Raw genomic sequence first — 20,666 nt, forward strand, 5'->3', positions numbered from 1 at the left:
ATCCAGAGGAGGTGCACCAAAAATTAGCTGGCCCTCCACTTCGGCCTAAACGGGGCTAAATTGCGTTTTTCTCTTAAAGTTCAAAGTACTCTTCTGTTTTCTTCTTCTTCTTTCGGCTGCTCCTGTTAGGGGTCACCACAGCCGATCATCTTCTTCCATATCTTCCTGTCCTCATCATTTTGCTTTGTCACCCCCATCATCTGCATGTCCTCTCTCACCACATCCATAAACCTTCTCTTAGGTCTTCCTCTTTTCCACTGCCCTGGCAGCTCCATCCTTAGCATTCTTCTCCCATTATATCCCTCATCTCTCCTCTGCACATGTCCAAACCAATGTCATCTCGCCTCTCTGACTTTGTCTCCAAACCGTCCAACCTGATCTGACCCTCTAATGTCCTCATTTCTAATCCTATCCATCCTCATCACAACCCAATGCCAATCTTTAACATCTTTAACTCTGCCACCTCCAGCTCTGTCTCCTGTGCCACCGTCTCCAACCCATATAACATAGCTGGTCTCACTACCGTCCTGTAGACCTTCCCTTTCACTCTTGCTGATACCCATCTGTCACTCTTCTCCACCCACACTGAACCCTGCCTGCACTCTCTTTCACTTCTCTTCCATAGTCTCCATTACTCTGTACTGTTTGATCCCAAGTATTTAAACTCCTCCACCCTTCGCCAACTCTACTCCCCTCATCCTCAATTTCCACTGACCTCCCTCTCATTCACATACATGTATTCTGTCCTGGTGGTCCTACTGAACTTCATTCCTCTCCTCTCATATCTCCACCTCTCCCGGGTCTCCTCAGCCTGCAGATCACAATGTCATCAGCAAACATCACAGTCCACAGGGACTCCTGTCTAATCTCGTCTGTCATCCTGTCCATCACCACTGGAGATAAGAAAGGGCTCAGAGCCGATCCCTGATGTAATCCCACCTCCGTCACTCCTACCACAGACCTCACCACGGTCACACTTCATATCCTGTGCCACTCTTATGTACTTCTCTGCCACTCCCGACTTCCTCATACAATACCACAGCTCCTCTCAGTCACCCTGTCATATGCTTTCTCCAGGTCCAGGTCATAGTACTCTTCTGTAATGTCCCAAAATGCCCGACTAGGCAGGTGATCACTGTTAACCCCTAGCTTATAAAGAATAAGACCACAAAACATCATATAAAGGAGGATTTATTAAACATAAAGGGGAAAAAATGAATGAATGTTGAAAAGCCCAAATTAAAAGGACTTGCCTGAAAGACAATCCAAGGTGAATAATCCAAGTGCCTCATTCGATAGAATTGTAATTAAGGAGATGTAACGCGGTCAAAAAGAAGAGCACGTGGGAGTCAAACTCAATTTATTTGCCAAGCCAGACACGCAGACAAGAATGAAAGTCAGAAAGCCGAGACCCACAGGGCCAAAGATACACGATAGAGCACAATAAACATTTAACTTAAATTCTTGGACTTCAGAAACTCCAGATTAACAACCGGGAAGTTCCAGAACGTCAGCCAAAATTGAATAAAATGCACCAGTCCCAATACTGGGAAGCAACAGCAAAAAGGCGAGCGAAAATCAATGGAAATCACAAGAACGACAAGAGCCCCCCAAAATCCAGCAGAACGGCATTGAAATGAACTGGAACGGGATGGCTGCTGGGGGAGGAGCCTTGATAGTGATTGACGGGTGGCCCCGCCTCTTGGGGATCTTCCCACATCCACACTATAGATACTACATAATGACATAAACAAAGAGCGTTAATAGAGGAGACATAATTAGGGAAATCATTCTACAAATGCACGATGATGTGATCATATCGTTACATTCTGTATTATCAAAAATAAGGGAAAGCAATGAATGATAATGAAAAGTGAACAAAGAAGGCAAAGAGAAGCAACTTAATTAAACAAACGCCAGGAGAGGAGACAGAAGTAAAGCGCGCGGGCAGCGGATCTCATGAACGGAGAAGGCAGAGGACGTCACCCGGCAGACACACGCGGCTTCAACATCAAGCCGAGGAAATTTCTTAGGAGAGGCTGAAGGGGGGCTGACGATGTGCTCGAGACACCAGGGACGAAAATCTCCAAGAAAGAGCCGCAAGCTCGAAACTGCTGGCACACCCCGGAGAGTGAAACGGTTTTGTTTTAATTTGTTTTCTATTCTTTGATTTCTTTTAGTTCCAAATTCCGGATATGAAAGAGAAATGATGTGCCGCACGTGGGGCCAGTACAACTACGAAACGTTTGATGGTCTTTACTTTTATTTCCCTGGAAAGTGCACCTACACCCTGGTCAGGACATGTGACGACGCCAGCCATTCCAGCTTTGCCATTCTGGTACGTTTTCTTTCTTTTCCTCCTTCCTTTTACCACGCGAGAGTAGTAAGGACGGGTGGGCAGCATGTTTCTGGTTTGAAGTAAATGCACAGAGCCTGGGGACCTTGCCGTGCAGACCACCACGGGGCTTTAGTCCTTTAGATTGGTTAATGATGAGCAGGGAACACCTAAAAGTGACACCGAGCCATGGTGGACTCCTGTTACTTTAATAAAGTCGTGCCCACTAAACACATTCAACTGGACTTGGAAGGTGGAGATGTGGTGAACTGAGCATCTCAAGACCACCTGCTCTGTTGTGGACTTTATACTTTTAAACAAAAAATTACTTATGAGCTCACCAATGCTTTTGAAAGTTTAATGAGCCATGAGGAAAAGATGTGAGACCCCTAAAGGCAGCACTGAAGCAGGACAGGACCCTCACTAGCCAGCCCAGATGAGGCAGCTCACTCCAAACTGCAGCAGTAAGCATTGGACTAACTCAGCCCAAGAATGGCATAACTGGGTAAACAGACACCGATAAATGTAAATTAATGTAAAAAAATGTAAATGTGCCTCACAACAGGGAGGAGCCGTTAACAAAAGCTGGCATCTGATTGGATGATTATCCTTTAGAAATGAAAGAATCCACCTTAAAAGCAGACCGCCGTCTATGTGTCCGTGTATCTGTCTGGCCACAAAGTCTGTGTTTTCCCAACAGATGGCGCATCACAAACACTGGCACTGCTTTTATGAATCCCATACCAAATAGCATATAACAGAGACGCAACAACCTGACGTACCCACTGCACTGCAAACATTAACGCTGAGTACGTCCAACAAGACAGAATGTGCCAGATGGGCACCCACCTTAATAAAATGAACAAGTGTCTGTGTGTCTCTGTGTGTCCATACAGTGGCCATGTTGGTCTCCACTGTCAATCTTCCAATCTGCAGAGAGAGAAAAGAAAAAGGCAACAGCGCCAATTTCTGGATGGAGGACAATTACCACCAACAGGGCCCTTAAGTCGTCATCCACCAGCTGAGTTTTTATTTGTAATGTGTTCCAGTATGGCAGGAGGGAAGTCACCCAACATGAAATGCTAACTTTGTAAAATATCCTCCATGAAGTTCAAACACAGAGGCTGCAGAGCTTTCTTAACACGTTACTGTTCAGGGCGGAATGGTGGCAGCTCCTTGTAGTCCCGTTAGTGTTGGTATCTTAAATAATGCTTTTCTTGTTCACCTACCTACATTTTAATCTTGCCTACTACACCATCTATCTATCTATCTATCTATCTATCTATCTATCTATCTATCTATCTATCTATCTATCTATCTATCTATCTATCTATCTATCTATCTATCTATCTATCTATCTATCTATCTATCTATCTATCTATCTATCTATCTATCTATCTATCTATCTATCTATCTATCTATCTATCGTGCCTTTCCCATTTATCTATGTATTAACCTTTTGTTGTTTATATATTGCGCCTTTCTTTTCTATGTGTCTATCTTATGTTATTTAATCAATGGCTGAATTCCATTCCCTGAGATCATTAAGTAGTAAATTCCTTGATTTTCATTTGTTGAAGGCCCCTAACAAATCCGCTTGACTGTTTTTTCCCAGTCTAAACTGCAGCATTAGCTGTGTGGAACTTTTTCCTTTTCCATGGTTGCTGTCCTTGCAGTGAGATTTCGACAATCCAATATCAGTCGCTCCAGCATCCCCAGCCTTTCTTTGCCCCCATGTTAATGTTTTTCCGTATAAGAAGCCCTTTCATTTGGTTTTATCTCTGCTAATGTCGTTTATGGGATTTCAGTTCCTAAGCCTCAGGAAAATTTTTGCATTTCAGCTTAGAGAAAGTGATCTCAATATTACGGTCATTAATGTCAATTACGGTTTAATGCCATAATGGTGCCCCCCCCCCCCCGCCCATCCCTTTCCCAGGTCCGGTTTTCAATATAAAAGCACAATTGAGTTTGTTCAGCATACGACCGAAAGAGAGAATCGCTCCTTGTTTGCAGGTCCGCCCCACAGTGACATACTGAATTTGACTTCATGTCCTTTTTCTGTCTTGCAGGTCCACAATGACGCAGAGTGTCACTCGTCTCCCTATTTGTGCGCCCGCTCGCTCAGCATATTTTTTCCTATGGAGAGAAGGTTGACGCTGAATGGGTACAACGTGACTTACAACGGACAAAGGTAAATTGTGGATGCCTCCGTCTGCACACAGCACCAAGCCAAGTGACAGGCTGACAGACACAGGTTCAAGATGGTGGGAGGCTCACAAGTGTAGACCTTGAACTTGACGACTCCAGACGGGATCGGCCTTTCCTTTGTTTCTTTTCTCATTTATTGCCATCAGTGCCGTTTGTGTTGGGATGCTTTTTCATTATTTCACGTTTCTTACTTTTCTTTTGGCTGCTTGTTATTTCTTTTCTAGGGTTCTGTTAGGCTTGTTGAATTTGGCTCCTCTTTTGTTTTAGTGTTTTTGTCTTTATATATTTTTGGATTTGCCCCATGCTCCTCTGGTTTTTTTTGGTCACCAAGGCCACACCTGTGGTGGATCCAGAAAGTCTTCACTTTTGTCACTTTTTGTTCCGTCACAGCCGCGTGCTAAAATCATTTCAATTCAGTTTAACTCTCGTCAAGCAACACTCAACACCCCAGAATGGCAAAGCAAAAAAAACGGGATTTTAGGAATTTGTGGGAATTTATTAAAAGTAAAAAACAGACCACTCACATTGAGCCAAGTGCTCAAAGCCCCCTTGACAGCAGGTCCACTCAGGGGTCTTTCTGAGTCTAAAGCGATGATTTTCACACACCCCCAGGGATTTGCAGTTTTCCTGCATGTCTTCTCAGGCTTGGGCAGGCAGGTCAGATGGAGAGACCACCAGTGGACGGAGAGACCATCAGGGTCCTCTAGAGACGTTTCGGTGGGTTCAAGTCTGAAGTATTTTTCCCTTTGCTAACCCTAAGGGGCCCTGATGTTAAGATTCCCTCTTAGGGATCCCTGATCTTAAAGGTTCTCTTTGCTGGGGGTTTGGGGTCCCTGATTGGCCCTTATGTTAAAATGAATTTCTTGGGTGTTTTAAATTTAAAAATAGCCCGGGGAATAAATGACTAACCTTTCAGTTTCCCTTATTTTTAGATTCATTTCGATATTTATAATGAAACCTTTTATGAAAATAATAAGAAGCTGTTAGGATTTATCCATTTTAATATAGTTAGAAATTGAACTTTTATATAAATCCATCCATCTATTATCCAACCTGCTATATCCTAACTACAGGGTCACGGGGGGTCTGCTGGAGCCAATGCCAGCCAACACAGGGCACAAGGCAGGAAACAAACCCCGGGCAGGGTGCCAGCCTACCGCAGATATAAATACATTTTAAAGTATAATTCCATTGTTTTTATGCACTTTTTTTAAAATGACCAATAGGGGGCACTATTTTTGAACCCTTATACAATTTTAAATAAATGATGGCAAATTTTAAACAATTATTTAAAACTTTATTTAAAGACATTTAACAAGCATTTTAAACTTTTAGAATGGACTTTCTCTACAGCACAAATTGTAAATATTAATGTATTTGATTTTATAGTGTAAATTAAAATAGATGGTCTAAAGACAAGTACATTTTATAAATATGTTTAGTGTTCAAACCCTTTACTCACAGCAGGTCCACACTGGGGTCTCCCTTTGTCTACACATAGCCAGTGGATTTGTAAATTTCTCTGCAGATCTTCTCAGGCTCAGGCAGTTCAGATGGAGACCACCGGTGGTTGGTTATTTCCGGGGCTCTCCAGAGCAGTTGGGTTGAGTTCAAGTCGGTGGTCTGGCCGAGCCACTTCAGGACATTCTCAGAGTTGTCCTTAAGCCCCTCCTGTGTTGTCTGGGCCCAGTCAGCCCAGCCAGAGGTCTGAAGCACTCTCTGGACGTCGATCCATTTTGCTTTTCCTTGACCCTGACTTGATGTGGCCACCACCACCACCACCACGCCTCACCATTGGAAGGGGACAGCACTGGGGATGAATGGTGCCTGCTTTCCTCCAGACGTGATGTTGGTTCCATCAGGACAGAGATTCTTCTTTCTCACACTCAGAGGGTTCCTTAGTTGACTTTTTGCAAACTCAGTGGGCCATTCTTTTAATATTTTTATTTTATTAATTTTCATTGTAATCATTCCATACAAACAGATCAATTTATAACCCAACAAATTTGAAGACAAATCAAACCCCACCCCTGAGAAGGAGAGCTTAGCTAAAGGAGAATTGCTTAGGGCTTTTTAATAAGGCAACATTAAACAAAAGAAGGGGAGAAGTAAATATCTATATAAATATGAGATGGAGAAGGGAGTTAAACGCAATAATAGTTAATTCTCTTATTCTAAAATAATATTGATTAAATCCTGCCAGGTTTTGAAAAAATGTTGTACAGATCCTCTAACTGAAAATGTGATTTTTTCCAATTTCAAATAATATAAAACATCGGTTTCCCACTGACTTATAAGAGGAGAATTAGGATTCTTCCAATTTAACAAAATAAGTCTGCGTGCCAAAAGTGTAGTGAATGCAATCACCGTTTGCTTGTCCTTCTCCACTTCAAGTCCATCTGGAAGGACACCAAACACAGCTGTTAGTGGGTTAGGAGGGATTGGGACCCCAAGGCTGTCTGAGAGGGACTGAAAAATTTTTGTCCAAAATGATGTTAGTTTGTTGCAGGCCCAGAACATGTGACCCAGTGAGGCAGGAGCTTGGTTGCAGCGCTCGCAGGTTGGATCCTGGCCTGGAAACATTTTGGACAGTTTTAAGCGAGACAGATGAGCTCGATATATAATTTTTAGTTGAATAATTCTATGCTTTGCGCATATAGAACTCGAGTGAATTCTCTGCTTTGCTACCTTCCACTCCTTTTCTGATATATTGATTAAGAGATCTTCTTCCCAATGTCCTCTTGGATCTTTGAAAGGTAGGGACTCTAATAAGATTTTATATAATGCGGAAATGGTGTTTAATTCCTCGGAATTGAGCAGTATTTTTTCCAGCATTGTGGAGGGTGCAAGGTGGGGGAAATCGGGCAATTTCTGTTTAACAAAATTTCTAATTTGAAGATAGTAAAAGAAATGTGTAGCTGAGAGGTTGAATTTTGAACGTAATTGTTCAAAAGATGTAAATATGTTGTCTGTATAAAGATCTCCGAGCATTTTAATCCCAAAACTTTTCCAGGTATTAAAAACTGGATATACTTGCGAAGGTTGAAAGAGGTGGTTCTCTTGCAGAGGTGCCACTGATAAAAGATTTTCCATCTTAAAATGCTTCCTAATTTGGTTCCATATTCTGAGTGAGTAAAGCACAATTGGGTTATTAGTATATTTGCGATAACTTTCATTTATTGGAGAGCAGAGCAGGGAATATAAAGAAGTACTACAGGATTTTACTTCTATTGCGGACCAAGCCTGTGTATGTTCATTTATTTGTGTCCAGGTTTTTATGGCTTGTATGTTTGCTGCCCAGTAATAAAACTGAAAATTAGGTAAAGCCATGCCACCTTCTGCCTGAGGTCTTTGTAGGGTCGCTCTTCGGATACGTGGGTGTTTTGAGTTCCAAATGAATGAGGTTATTATTGAATCTAACTGTTTAAAAAACGATTTATTGATATATATTGGAATGTTTTGAAATAAAAAGAGAAGTTTAGGAAGGATATTCATCTTAACGATGTTAATTCTTCCGGCTAGAGTGAGATGAAGGGTTGACCATCTATGCAAGTCTTGCTTAATTTTTTCCATACAGACGCCAAAATTTTGTTGATAAAGAGCTTTATGTTTACTTGTGATATTTACCCCTAGGTATTTAAACTGATCTGCTATGGTAAAAGGTAAGGTGTCCAATCTAATATTATATGCTTGTGAATTCACTGGAAAGAGTATACTTTTATTCAGATTAATTCTAAGACCAGATATCTTTTGAAATTCTGTTAGTGCTGTTAAAACAGCAGGGACAGTGTTTTCTGGGTCTGATATATATAAGACCATATCATCTGCATATAGAGAAATTTTCTGTTCCAGTCCTTCTCTGACAATCCCCTTTATCTGATAAGAATTTCGGTAGTGAACCGCCAGTGGTTCTATAGCGATTGCAAACAACAGTGGCGACAAGGGACATCCTTGTCTGGTACCACGTTCTAGTTTAAAGTAGTCTGAGCAAATGTTATTAATACAAACTGAAGCTTCTGGACTGGTATACAGTAGTTTGATCCAAGCACAAATATTCGGGCCAAACCCAAATTTCTCCAATGCAGTGAAAAGGTAATTCCATTCAATCATATCAAATGCCTTTTCTGCGTCTAATGATAATAATATCTCTGGGGTGTTTGATTTTGCTGGTGAATATATAACATTAAACAAGTGTCGGAGATTGGAAGATAGGTGTCGACCTTTAATAAATCCAGTTTGATCTTGTGATATTACCGAGGGCAGCACTTTCTCCATCCTTCTAGCTAGGATTTTTGAGAGTATCTTAACATCATTATTCAGGAGTGAAATTGGTCTGCATGATGCACATTGTAACAAGTCCTTATTTTGTTTAGGAAAGACGGTGATTAATGCTTGTCGAAATGTTTGAGGTAGTATTTGGTTGTCTCTAGCTTCTGTAAATGTTGCCAATAAGAGTGGAGCTAGCTGAGTGGAGAATTTCTTTATAAAATTCTACGGGGTAACCATCAGGGCCTGATGATTTCCAGCTTTGTAGTGACTTTATAGCGTCTAGTAATTCTGTTAGCGTTAGAGGTTTATCCAGTTCCTCAGCACTTAAACCATCTTTTTGTGGTATTTGTGAATTATCCAGAAATGCATTAGATTGCGTGTTGTCTTCTTTGGGCTCAGTGGAATATAAAGACTTATAGTAATCTCTAAATGTGTGCATTATTTTATTATGGTCGATGATTTCTTCTCCATTCTTGTTGGTGATTACTGGTATTGCATTGTGAACTTCTTGTTTATGAATTTGTTGAGCTAAAAGCTTATTAGCTTTTTCTCCGTGTTCATAGTAATGCTGTCTAGACTTATAAATAAGTTGTTCAGTTTCTTTAGTTGTTAAGATGTTAAGTTCTGTATGCAGGGCCTGCCTTTTCCTGTGGAGAACTTCATTTGGACGCCTGGCTTGTTCTTCATCTATTCTAGTAATTTCATTTCTTAGCTCTGACACTTTCTTGGTTTCTAATTTATTTCTATGGGAAAGATATGAAATAATCTGGCCTCTTAAGAAGGCCTTTAGAGTTTCCCAGAGTGTTCCTGCAGAAACCTCTGTGGACGTGTTTGTCTCTAGGAAGAAGCTGATTTGTTTGGATATAAATTCTGTGCAGTTCTCGTCTGCCAATAAAAGAGGGTTAAGACGCCATCTGCGAGGTGAGTATGAGGGGCTTATTGATTTTAGCTCCAAGACTAGAGGGGCATGGTCAGAGATAACAATTGTGTCATATTTGCATGATTTAATTGTAGGCAGGAAATTATTATCTATAAAAAAATAATCAATTCTTGAGTAGCTATAATGCACTGGTGAGTAGAACGAATATGTTCTTGAGTTTGGGTTAAGAAACCTCCAGGGGTCTGATAAGTTGTGATCATTTAAAAACTGTGTAATTATCTTTGCAGTATTAGATGTCATCCCCCCTGTCACAGGAGTCCTATCTAAGAGTGGATTTAAAACACAATTAAAGTCCCCAGCCATTATAATTTTATGAGTGTTCACATTGGGAATGGATGCAAATAGATTTTGCATGAATTCCTTATCATCAACATTGGGTGCATAAACATTTATCAAAATCATTTTACTGTTATATAAGTTGCCCATGACCATCACATATCTCCCTTCAGGGTCCGACACTACCTCTGATGCTACAAATAGAACTGTTCTATGTATGAGAATTCCCACCCCTCTAGTTTTCTTTATAAAGCTAGAATGGAACATTTGGCCAGTCCAGGCTTTTTGTAACCTGAACTGATCCTTGGTTAGTAAGTGGGTCTCCTGTAGAAATACTATTTTAGCGTTTAAGCCTGTTAGGTGAGAGCATACTTTCTTTCTCTTTAATTCGTGATTCAGGCCTTTAACATTCCAGCTCACAAAGTTAACTGTCCCATCATGGAGACATTGATTCTGAGTTTTTAATGTCATTTTATAGTTTTAATTGGTAATATGGCAGTTTTAATCTTAGTTTCAAGATTCCCCATGAGCTATTGCATTTTAGCCTATTGTTGCATTGATATTTATAATTATAAGAATTACAAGAATAGATTAGATATAACCTGCTCTCCTTCTCTCCCCCCTTTATCCCCCCCCCCATTTTGCCTCCCCACATGAGGCTAGATCCCACTTCGCGATGTCCCAGTCCTCTGACATACGAAGAGACAGAGCACGTCCAAAACAAAACAAACCCCACCCTGCAGCGGCGTTACAGAATTAAAACAGAGATATCTTTTACAGTTAAATTCTTAATACTATCTGCCAAAGATGTTCTCATTAACAATATTTAAGCTTGAAATAATCTTCAGCGCTTTTAAGTTAAGATATTAAGATTAAAAAAAAAAAGAAACAACCCTGGGAATGATTTTAAAAACTAGTCTAGGATAAACCTGGTAATTCCTACTGTAATAGTATAATGGTAATACTATAAATAGTAGAAAAAGCAATAAACCAAGGGTATGAAGTTAAACAGTCTACTTTAAGGTATAGTAAAATAAAAAAAAAAAAGAAGAAAAAAAAAAAAACAATCCTACTTTAATTACTTCCACATTTTCACACTCACGTCTATAACTCTATAACTCTGATTAAAACATAAACATATAAAGTCCAGATAAAGATAAGGATGTATAATTATAATACCAGTCTCTTTAAACATGGATCCAGAGAGCAGATCATAGGTCCTTCCCGTGCCTTGATAGAATATGGCTCCTTATTAACTTTCAAAAAAGTGTCGGAAACAGCTTCTTTAGTTCTTTTTCAGCTTCTTCTTTGCTGAAGAAAATATAATGTCGATCTTGAACTTTCACTTTCAGTTTGGCAGGATACAATAGGCTGTATTTGATATCGGCTTTCCGTAGCAACTTTTTAATGTCGATGTAGGATCTGCGTTTTGCAGCTGTTTATGGTGAGAAGTCGGGAAAAATACGAATAAGATTATTTTCGAATATAATGTCTTGCTTGCGTCTGAGAAGTGCCATCACATCAAGTTTACATCGTAGTCGCTCGAAGCGGACAATAAAAGACCTGGGTTTAAAGGCGCTTGGTATCTTTGTGCGATAAGCCGTGGCTATCTCAATGTCGAGTTTAAAGTCATCACCAATTATTTTAGACAGTAATTCTACTGCAAATTTCACTGGGCTTGAGCTTTCTCGTTTCTCAGGTATACCCTCAATTCTTATATTATTTCTTCTGCACCCATCCTCCAGGGCTGCAAGTCTGTCTCCAAGTTTTTTGCATTCCGAGTTTGCAGCTGTGGCTTTTTCATCGGCGTTAGATGCCATTTGTTCTGCTGTTTCCACTCAAGCCGTGAGTCCCTGCTTAACGTCTTCCAGCTGATCTGAAACGTCATTAATATGGTCATCAAGCATTTTCAGTTTGGAATTAGTTTCTTCGATGTGTTCCACTAATTTCTCCAACATGCCTTTAAAGTTCACGTCAAAACGTTTAAGTAGACACGTTTCCTTATCTTTGCTATCCTTCTTGAGCTCAATGGTCACCTTCTTAAGATCATTCATGTTATCTTTCTTAAGCTCATTCATGGCCGTAATCATGGCAGTGGCCAGTGTAGCGATCATCTCTTTCAGTTCGGACAGTTCGCTTCGGCTTTCGTGCTCCGCGAGTGGAAATGCAGCTCCTGTTACAGGCTCGCGATGAGTAGATGAGAGCACGTCCTGCAGAGTCCTTTCTAGTCTCGAGTGATCCTCAGAAATCGGCGATCCATCGCGACCTGTATCACTTGCACCTTCGCTCCCATTTTCACTCTCGACTGGAGACGATACAATGGAGCGGGGTCCCAGGAATTCTGCGCATTCCAGGTCAGTCTCCGTGAGGCCATACCTTGCACTTGCAGTCAGGCCGGAAGTCTGTCCAGACTTTGATACAGCTTTAAGTTTCTTTTCCGGTTCTTTCTGACTTTTCTTCTTGTTACTCATGCTTGTATATTGTAGTGGAAGTTCCTTCGTCGGTGGGCCATTCTATCGTGAAGGGAAGGCGCTATATAAATAAAATGTATTATTATTATTATTAGTGGAGTGTTGCCCTGGTGGTTGTCCTTCTGGAAGCTCCTCTCATCTCTGGTGCCCAGTCAGAGTGACAGTCAGGCTCTCGGTCACCTCTCTGGCCTCCCGAAGTGCTCACTTTGGCCACGTGGCCAGCTCTAGGGAAAGTGGTGCATCTTGGGAATCTTCAGTGCAGAGTCTCTAAGCTCTGTTGTAGGCCATTCCTTCAACCTAGTGGCCTGGCCTTTGCTTTTCTTGGTGGACCTTCTATAGGGGGCAGAGTGGTGGCCCCGAGGCTAGAGATCGGCACTGGAAGGTTGTCAGTTCAAGTCCCTCTAACGCCACAAGTGACTTCACTCCATTGGACCCTTAACCTGCAATTACTCCATCCCTGCAAGCAGCTCCTCCAACTAACAGGAAAAACTTGGAAGGTTGGTGGCAGCATTGGCACCCCAGCCACTGTCACAAAACCTCCCACTGTGCCAGTGTGGTGCTGAGGTGACTGCACTCGGGTCCCAATCTGGGATCCTGAGGTGGTTTGTCATGTGGTGGGTGCATCAGTGCAGGTTCCTGACCCCTCCTCTTCCTCCTCCTCCTGTTCCTCAGCTGTGGGCCTTTCCTAATCAGTCCAGTCAGTTGAATTGAACTCCGTGGTTTCCAAGCGAGGTGCAGAAACATCTCAGCGGTGATCAGTAGGATGGGATGCAGTAAAGGTGTCAATGGGACATTTTGTTTTTTTATTTTGAAATAACTTGCTGATATTTCAAAAGTCCCACTTTCACGTTGTCACTCTGGGGTCATGAAAAGTGCATCGAAGCGATTCTAGCAGAAGGCTGCAGCGTACGAGAACGTGTCAAAAGTGAAGACCTTCTGAAGGCGATGTAAGCTGGCGTCGCAGGTCCAGCAGTCTTGACGTTCGTTGTGTCTCGTAGACTCCTCTGTCTTACTGGTGGGCTCTCCAGACTTGACGTGATGATTGTGGTTGACGTTCTGGGGTTTGATGCACAAAGCCCCCCCTACTTGTGTCCCTGACTAACGTTTTCATCTCCTGGCCCCTTTCTATTGTTGCACAAGTCCTTACTTACCTTCTGCGGTGGTCCTACTGGTTGTGGCGCTGGGGTGGTCTTTGCACATGACCCCATCTGGTGGCAGCTGAGGCACTGTTTGGCAAGTGTACACCAGTGGATTCATCACCCTCACGGTCGGGGCAACAATGGTGGGTGTCTGAAATATCGTGGAGGTCCAGAAAAGTGAACACAATCCTGGTCATCAGCACACGTACTGCACTTCATGTGTGTGACAATAATGACCCGAGAAACCTGTACACATTGTCATTGGTGGGTGGGGCACCAGCTGGGTGACCCCAGTTTAAGCAGCAACTTAAATTACATAAACGTAAACCAAGAAACACACCAACGGCAACTGAATGCAAAGCCACCCCGGGGGGCTCGTCTATAAATTGAGTTAAGGAGGTCCGTCTCTGAGCTTCAACCGTTCACCCACTTCTAGTGGGGCATCTGAATTGATCACTCTGGCCCCAGAAATGGTGGGGTGTCAAGAAAGAGCGAGGCGCATGGGAGAACACATTGTTAGCACCGGTGCCCCCTCTCATCCTGGGGTGGTATCGCTCCCCTGAAGGTGACCCCCACTTGTACACGTCTGAGACGTACAGGAGTACTGGGGTCAGTGGTAGGAGCTGCCAGCTCACTAAACTCATGGAGGGCTTCACCCCAAAATGGAGGCCTAGCAACAAACTGAGCTGGAAAGTCATCGGGTAGTCGTGTGATTTGTCATCCCCTGTAGCTCATCATCATATCAGCTGACATCCTCACAGTGACAAGATCAGAAGTCATGTAATGTGCCACCGGCTAAAGGAAGACAAACAGCCCACCTAAAAATGTCACTTTACTCCACGTGTTTTAGAGGGGATGGCCAAGAAAAACGTAATCTCGTGTTTTCATGCAGCGCCGAGATGACATCAGTTCTGATATCATAGGAGTCTGTGGTGGGCAACGCTGAGCAGAAACAAACACATCAGCAGGACCGGGCGACATTTACCACGGAGTGCTGAAGGAGCTCAGCGAGGAACTCGGGATGCAAATTTATGGGAAGTCACTGAGCACCGCGGAGACTCTGAAGGGCTGGAAAAGGGCAAATATGAAAAGGGGGAGCGGGCAAAGCCAAGCAACTACACGCCAGTAAACTTAACGGGCATCACAGGAAAATGAATAGAAGGAATTATTAATGGAGAAGCACATGGAAAGGACAGGACAGTCAGTGTGGGGTCAGGAGAGGGAGGTCGTGTTTTACTGACAGGCTGGAATTCTGTGAGGAGGAACAAAAGGATACGACCAGAGTGGAACAGATGAGATGATTGATGTGGACTTTCAGAAAGCATTTGATAAGGTGCCACATGAGAGGTGGGCATCAAACTAAAAGAAGTGGGAGTTCATGGTGTGGAGTGTAGAATTGGCTCAGACGCAGGAAGCAGAGGATGATGGTGTGAGGAACCTCATCAGATCTGGGTGATGTTAAGAGTGGTGACCAGCAGGGGCCGCTGCTATTATTAATAAATATAAATGATTTAGATAGGAATATAAGGAACAAGCTGGTGAAGTTTACAGATGATACCAAGACAGGTGGATTAGCAGATAATTTGGAATCTGTTATATCATCACAGAAGGACTTGGACATCAGACAGGCTTGGGCAGATTTGTGGACGATGAAATTTAATGTCAGTAAATGTAAAGAATTACACATAGGAAATAAAAATGTGCCAGCTCCTCCGCATCGAGCGGAGTCAGATGAGGTGGCTCGGGCATCTGATCAGGATACCTCCTGGATGCCTCCCTGGTGAGGTGTTCCGGGCACGTCTAACCGGGAGGAGGCCCCGGGGAAGACCCAGGACACGCTGGAGGGACTATGTCTCTCGGCTGGCCTGGGAACGCCTTGGGATTCTCCCAGAAGAGCTAGAAGAAGTGGCCGGGGAGAGGGAAGTCTGGGCATCTCTGCTCAAGCTGCTGCCCCCGCGACCCGACTTCGGATAAGCGGAAGAGGATGGATGGATGGATGGATGAAATAAAAATGTGAGGTCTGAATACACAATGGGGGTCTGAAAATCGAGAGTCCACCTTAAGAGAAGGATTTAGGAGTCACAGTGGACTCTAAGCTATCGACTGGTAGACAAGCCATTAAGAAGGCTCACAGACTGACTGTCAGGTTATATAGCGCCTTGATGTGTGGAGTACAACTCACAGGAGGTTCTGCTCAAGCTTTATAACACACTGGTGAGGCCTCATCTGGAGTCCTGGGTGCAGTTTGGGTCTCCATAAAGACACAGCAGCACTGGAGAAGGTCCAGAGAAGAGCGACTGGTTGAGTCCAGGGCTACAGGGGATGAGTTAGGAGTGTAGATGAAAAGAACTGAGATTAAGACTTGCATTAAGTTTAGGTCTTATTAGGTCTGAATACACAATGGGAGGTCTGAAAATCGAGAGTCCACCTTATGAGAAGGAGTTAGGAGTCATTGTGGACTCTAAGCTATCAACTATCAGACAGTGTTCAGAAGCCATTAAGAAGGCTCACAGACTGACTGTCAGGTTATATAGCGCAATGTTGTGTGGAGTACAAGTCACAGGAGGTTCTGCTCAGGCTTTGTAACACACTGGTGAGACCTCATCTGGAGTCCTGGGTGCAGTTTATGACTCCATAAAGACATAGCAGCATAAGAAAAGGTCCAGAGAAGAGCGACCAGGATGATTACAGGACTACAGAGTATGAGTTAGGAGGAAAGATGAAAAGAGCTGAGCCTTAAGGAGATGAAGAGGAGACCTGACTGAAGGGTTTAATATGATGACGGCTATGAGTCCAGTGGATTGAGACGGTGACTTTAAAATGAGTTCATCAAGAACACGGGGACACAGTTGGAAACTTGTGATGGGTGAATTTCACACAAACATCAGGAGGAGAAGCACAGACACATTGAGTAAGTGACCAAGTGGTGTGGTGGACAGCAGGACTTTTAAAACTCGACTTGATGTTTTTTCGGATGAATCAAGTGAATGGCCTGTTCTTGTCAAAATGTCTCTAATGTTCGAATATACAAACCTCTGTGAATAAAGTCACACGTTGCTTGTGCTGTATGATCCAAACATCGAGTCGTCCAGTTGTAGGCTCCCAATGTCCCACACCCATCTTGTTTTTTATTAACATATTGTTAAATATTCCCTCCCTCTGTGAATAACAACGATACGCGCTCAGCCATAACAGAGCTTTTGAATCGTCGAGCCACCAGCTGTCATTACGTGAACATTCATATCCTCAACTGGAGTGGGCACCTTGGGGTGAATCAGCGGGGGGGCTGTGAGCTGTGAGGGTGACTTGACCCTCTGCCTGTTGACACGTTGGTGGCTTCTTCTCTCCCCTGTGATGTTTCCACGCACTTCTCTTGAACTTTTAATCTGTCGTCTTACACGTCGCTCAACTCACGTGGCAAATGTTGGCCAATGACTGGGCTGGACTTCTGACCAATGATTGAGGTGGGCGGGCGGGTCTTTAATTCAAATTCTCTTTTGGGTTTCAGTCATGAGAGTGTTTTCTGATGGTGGTTTATTTCATAATAGTTTAGTGAAAATACGTACAACTGTACAACTGAATAATAATAATAATAATAATGTTTTATTTATATAGTGCCTTTGCCATGCTGAACTTGACATGTGGGTTATGCCACACTAGTAATGTGAGATTTTTTTGGACATTTTGATGCTGTTTCTTGTGGTCCCCACAGATGGCTGTGTCATCTCCATTCTTCAGGGAAACATAAAATTGGATTTTTATCCTCAGCCATCACATAGTACAAGGGGTAAATAACTTAAATAAATAGCATTTCTGGGGTATTCCGTTAATCTTTCTTGCTGAAGAAACACACCATGATAAAACTGGCATAAACACTGAAGGGCGACTCGTTATTGTGGTGAAAATCCTGCGGCGTCCACTTGAACTGCGCTGGTTTTCTGGGTTTGCTGCTGACTCTGGTGATGCGTTTTGTGGTCTAATTGGGGTATTTGGGGATGTCACATGGATTTCTGTAATCTGATTTCACATCGGTATTTGTTGAACGATTTGTGCCCCATGAGATGCCACCTTTGCCTCATATACATTTTTTTACACTATTGTGAATTTCCCCCTGGGATTAATAAAGTATCTATCTATCTATCTATCTATCTATCTATCTATCTATCTATCTATCTATCTATCTATCTATCTATCTATCTATCTATCTATCTATCTATCAAGGGCAGCGCCGTGCAGCTTCTGGCCATCCGAGATTGCGGATGCAATTCAATTGAAATAAGTGACCTGCTTTCTGGTTTGATCTTGGATAGCAAACTTCAGGCTCTTGTGTCTTAGACTTTATTTAGTGGTTTCGGTGTGACATATTGATTTAAATTTATACTGTAGGACTCCTAGCTTTTGACTTTTGGTCCATTTTATCTCCTGATCCATAAATTACATCCACTGCTGCTTTACCCTTTGCTGGCAGAACAAAACTGTTTGCTCATAAGACCTCGAGCACGTCACCCACTTGGGAAATACAAATTCTGTTTTAAGTTCATCCATTTCAACAGTTGTCTTTCTTTCAGCCTTGTGCTTCCTCAAGTCATTCATGACATAGAAGTGGAGCAGATTACTCATTACGTCCTGGTGACCCATCAACACAAGTTCACCCTGGCATGGGATGGTACCACGTCATCTGTCTACATCAAGATGAGCCCCGAATACGTTGGCAGAACCTGCGGCTTGTGTGGAAACTTCAATGCTGAGATGGAAGACGACCTCCAGACGAGCTACGGTGGGTAACTGGGGGTCTGCTTAATGGGCTGGGAGTGTGGGGGTCCATCACGACTGGGTGCAGCAAGTATTACTGAGCAGTGCAAAAAAATAATCTGTGTTATCAAGTTTATCACTATCTATCTATCTATCTATCTATCTATCTATCTATCTATCTATCTATCTATCTATCTATCTATCTATCTATCTATCTATCTATCTATCTATCTATCTATCTATCTATCTATCTATCTCTATCTATCTATCTATCTATCTATTATATAGTGCCTTTCATCTATCTATCTATCTATCTATCTATCTATCTATCTATCTATCTATCTATCTATCTATCTATCTATCTATCTATCTATCTATCTATCTATCTATCTATCTATCTATCTATTATATTGTGCCTTTCATGTGTCATGTAAATGAGCTACAGTATTCAATCTCTGGCCCGCTAATCTTGGTCTCTTCTTTAAGAGCAGCGCCACGTATGTCGAGAGTCTCTGCCCAGCTCTTCTCTGTGGTGCCACACTCAGTTAAAGTTCATTTCTGTATTTCATAGCTCACTGCATTCAAAGAAGAATTCAAAAACAGTGCTTTATTTTTCATTTTTATTTTTGAACATTTGAATTCTCTTCACTTTCTTCTACTTGTGTGTCCCCAGATGTGTTCAGCCCTGACATCGCAGTCTTTGCCAACAGCTGGAGGGAAGCAACGCCACGTGACCGGCCGTGTGCTGCTGTGCCCGCCAACTTCCCTTCTCCATGTGAGGCCCAGAGCTCTGCCACTCTACAGGTAGGATGCCCCGCTGTACCCCTTGTGCGATCAGGGTGTCCCTCTTTTCCTACAAATCTAGTAAACTGTGCCGTGAATTAGGAGCAGAGGGATCAGCCCTGTGATGGGACTGCACGGCTAAGTCTCTTTTTTTTTTAAGTATAACATTAAAAGAAGAAAATCGGAAATAACTGAAAAGAGCCCAGTGGGTTTACATGAAAGACAAAATGACAAAGGGCTCGTGTGAAATTAGGGTAGACCGACACTTCAGTGACCCCAAACAGAAATTTGGTGATTCAAAAAAATAAACTACACAGAAGTCTGAACAGTAAAAGGAGTAACCTGGTGGCCCAGCGGTTAGCTCGTCCAGCGGCCTGATGTCTAATCCAGTGCTCACTTCTTGTATACGTGGAGTCCGCATGTTCTTCCCGTGTCTACCTGTGCCTCGGCGGTCCGATGGCAGGGTACAGCATGTGGAGTTCAGTTGACTCTGTGAGTGGGCAGTGCAACAGACTGGCACCTGATCCAAGGTGGCATCCTGACTTGCACCCCTTGCTTCTTGGGCAGGCCTGGCCACAGCATGACCCTAAACTGGCTTAAACTGGTTTGAAATGATATGATAAAAAAAAAATGAAATAGAAATCTAAAAGAATAAATCAGCTGTCCTTCCGCCTTTATAGCGCCTCCTGATGGCCGGGACTGGCTTTCTCATGTTACGTCAAGTTGGATGTTTTCTTTCTTTTTTAGGAATTCTTGGGCGTCTCTGTTTGTTAGAAAATGTCGCTCTTGATTGGAAAGACTTACTTATTTATTGAGCCTTTGTAGAAAGACAGATTTCCTACTTGGGCCCAATAAAGTTCGTTCTTTCTTTCTTTCTTTCTTTCTTTCTTTCTTTCTTTCTTTCTTTCTTTCTTTCTTTCTTTCTTTCTTTGTTAAACAAGTCATAATTTACTGTAATAAGACCACTAGGGGGCGTGCCAGCCCCCCATCCCGACCCAGACAGACACCAGAGGCACATTTATAAAAGTTTTTTATTTTATTTTTCTTTGTCTGTGGACAATGCCTTCCCCGTCCCCACAGTCCCAATAAGCACTAAGCACACACACAATACTTTTTCTTTTTCTTCTTCTTTTTCTCCTCCACTCTTCTCCGGCAAGCTTCGTCCTCCTCCACCCGACTCTGGCTGCCAGCTTTTCCTATTGCCCACCCAGAAGTGCTCCAGGTGTTTGATGTCCCATATCTGGCTGCACTTTCGGGTGTGGCAGAAGAACCACCCACATGGGCTCAGGAACTACTGCAGTGCCCCCTGGTGGCACCCCCGGGTCCCAACGGGGTTATAAAAGACTGCATCTCCCATCGAGCCCTGTGGCAATCTGAGGCACCGGCTGCCATCTAACATCCCGGGGGAGGTACTGTTCAGTTCATGCTTGTTCCCCTGGATCATATAAAGAATAGGGGCATCCCAACTGGGCAAGGGCCCCGGCCGTCCACCA

The 20,666-nt window shown here is 42.9% G+C and overlaps 1 protein-coding gene across 1 annotated transcript in view; it reads left to right on the top strand.

Moving 5' to 3' along the window:
• otog (otogelin) overlaps nucleotides 1-20,666 on the top strand; it is a 305,832-nt gene that overhangs the window by 50,950 nt on the left and 234,216 nt on the right. Inside the window, exons 6-9 of the mRNA XM_051922624.1 lie at nucleotides 2,181-2,338; nucleotides 4,405-4,526; nucleotides 18,207-18,415; nucleotides 19,064-19,194. Of these exons, the coding sequence (XP_051778584.1) occupies nucleotides 2,181-2,338; nucleotides 4,405-4,526; nucleotides 18,207-18,415; nucleotides 19,064-19,194 (620 nt within the window). The remainder of the gene's footprint in view (nucleotides 1-2,180; nucleotides 2,339-4,404; nucleotides 4,527-18,206; nucleotides 18,416-19,063; nucleotides 19,195-20,666) is intronic.

This window comes from Erpetoichthys calabaricus, chromosome 2 (assembly GCF_900747795.2).
Source record: "Erpetoichthys calabaricus chromosome 2, fErpCal1.3, whole genome shotgun sequence".
Classification (NCBI taxonomy): Eukaryota; Metazoa; Chordata; class Cladistia; order Polypteriformes; family Polypteridae; genus Erpetoichthys; species Erpetoichthys calabaricus.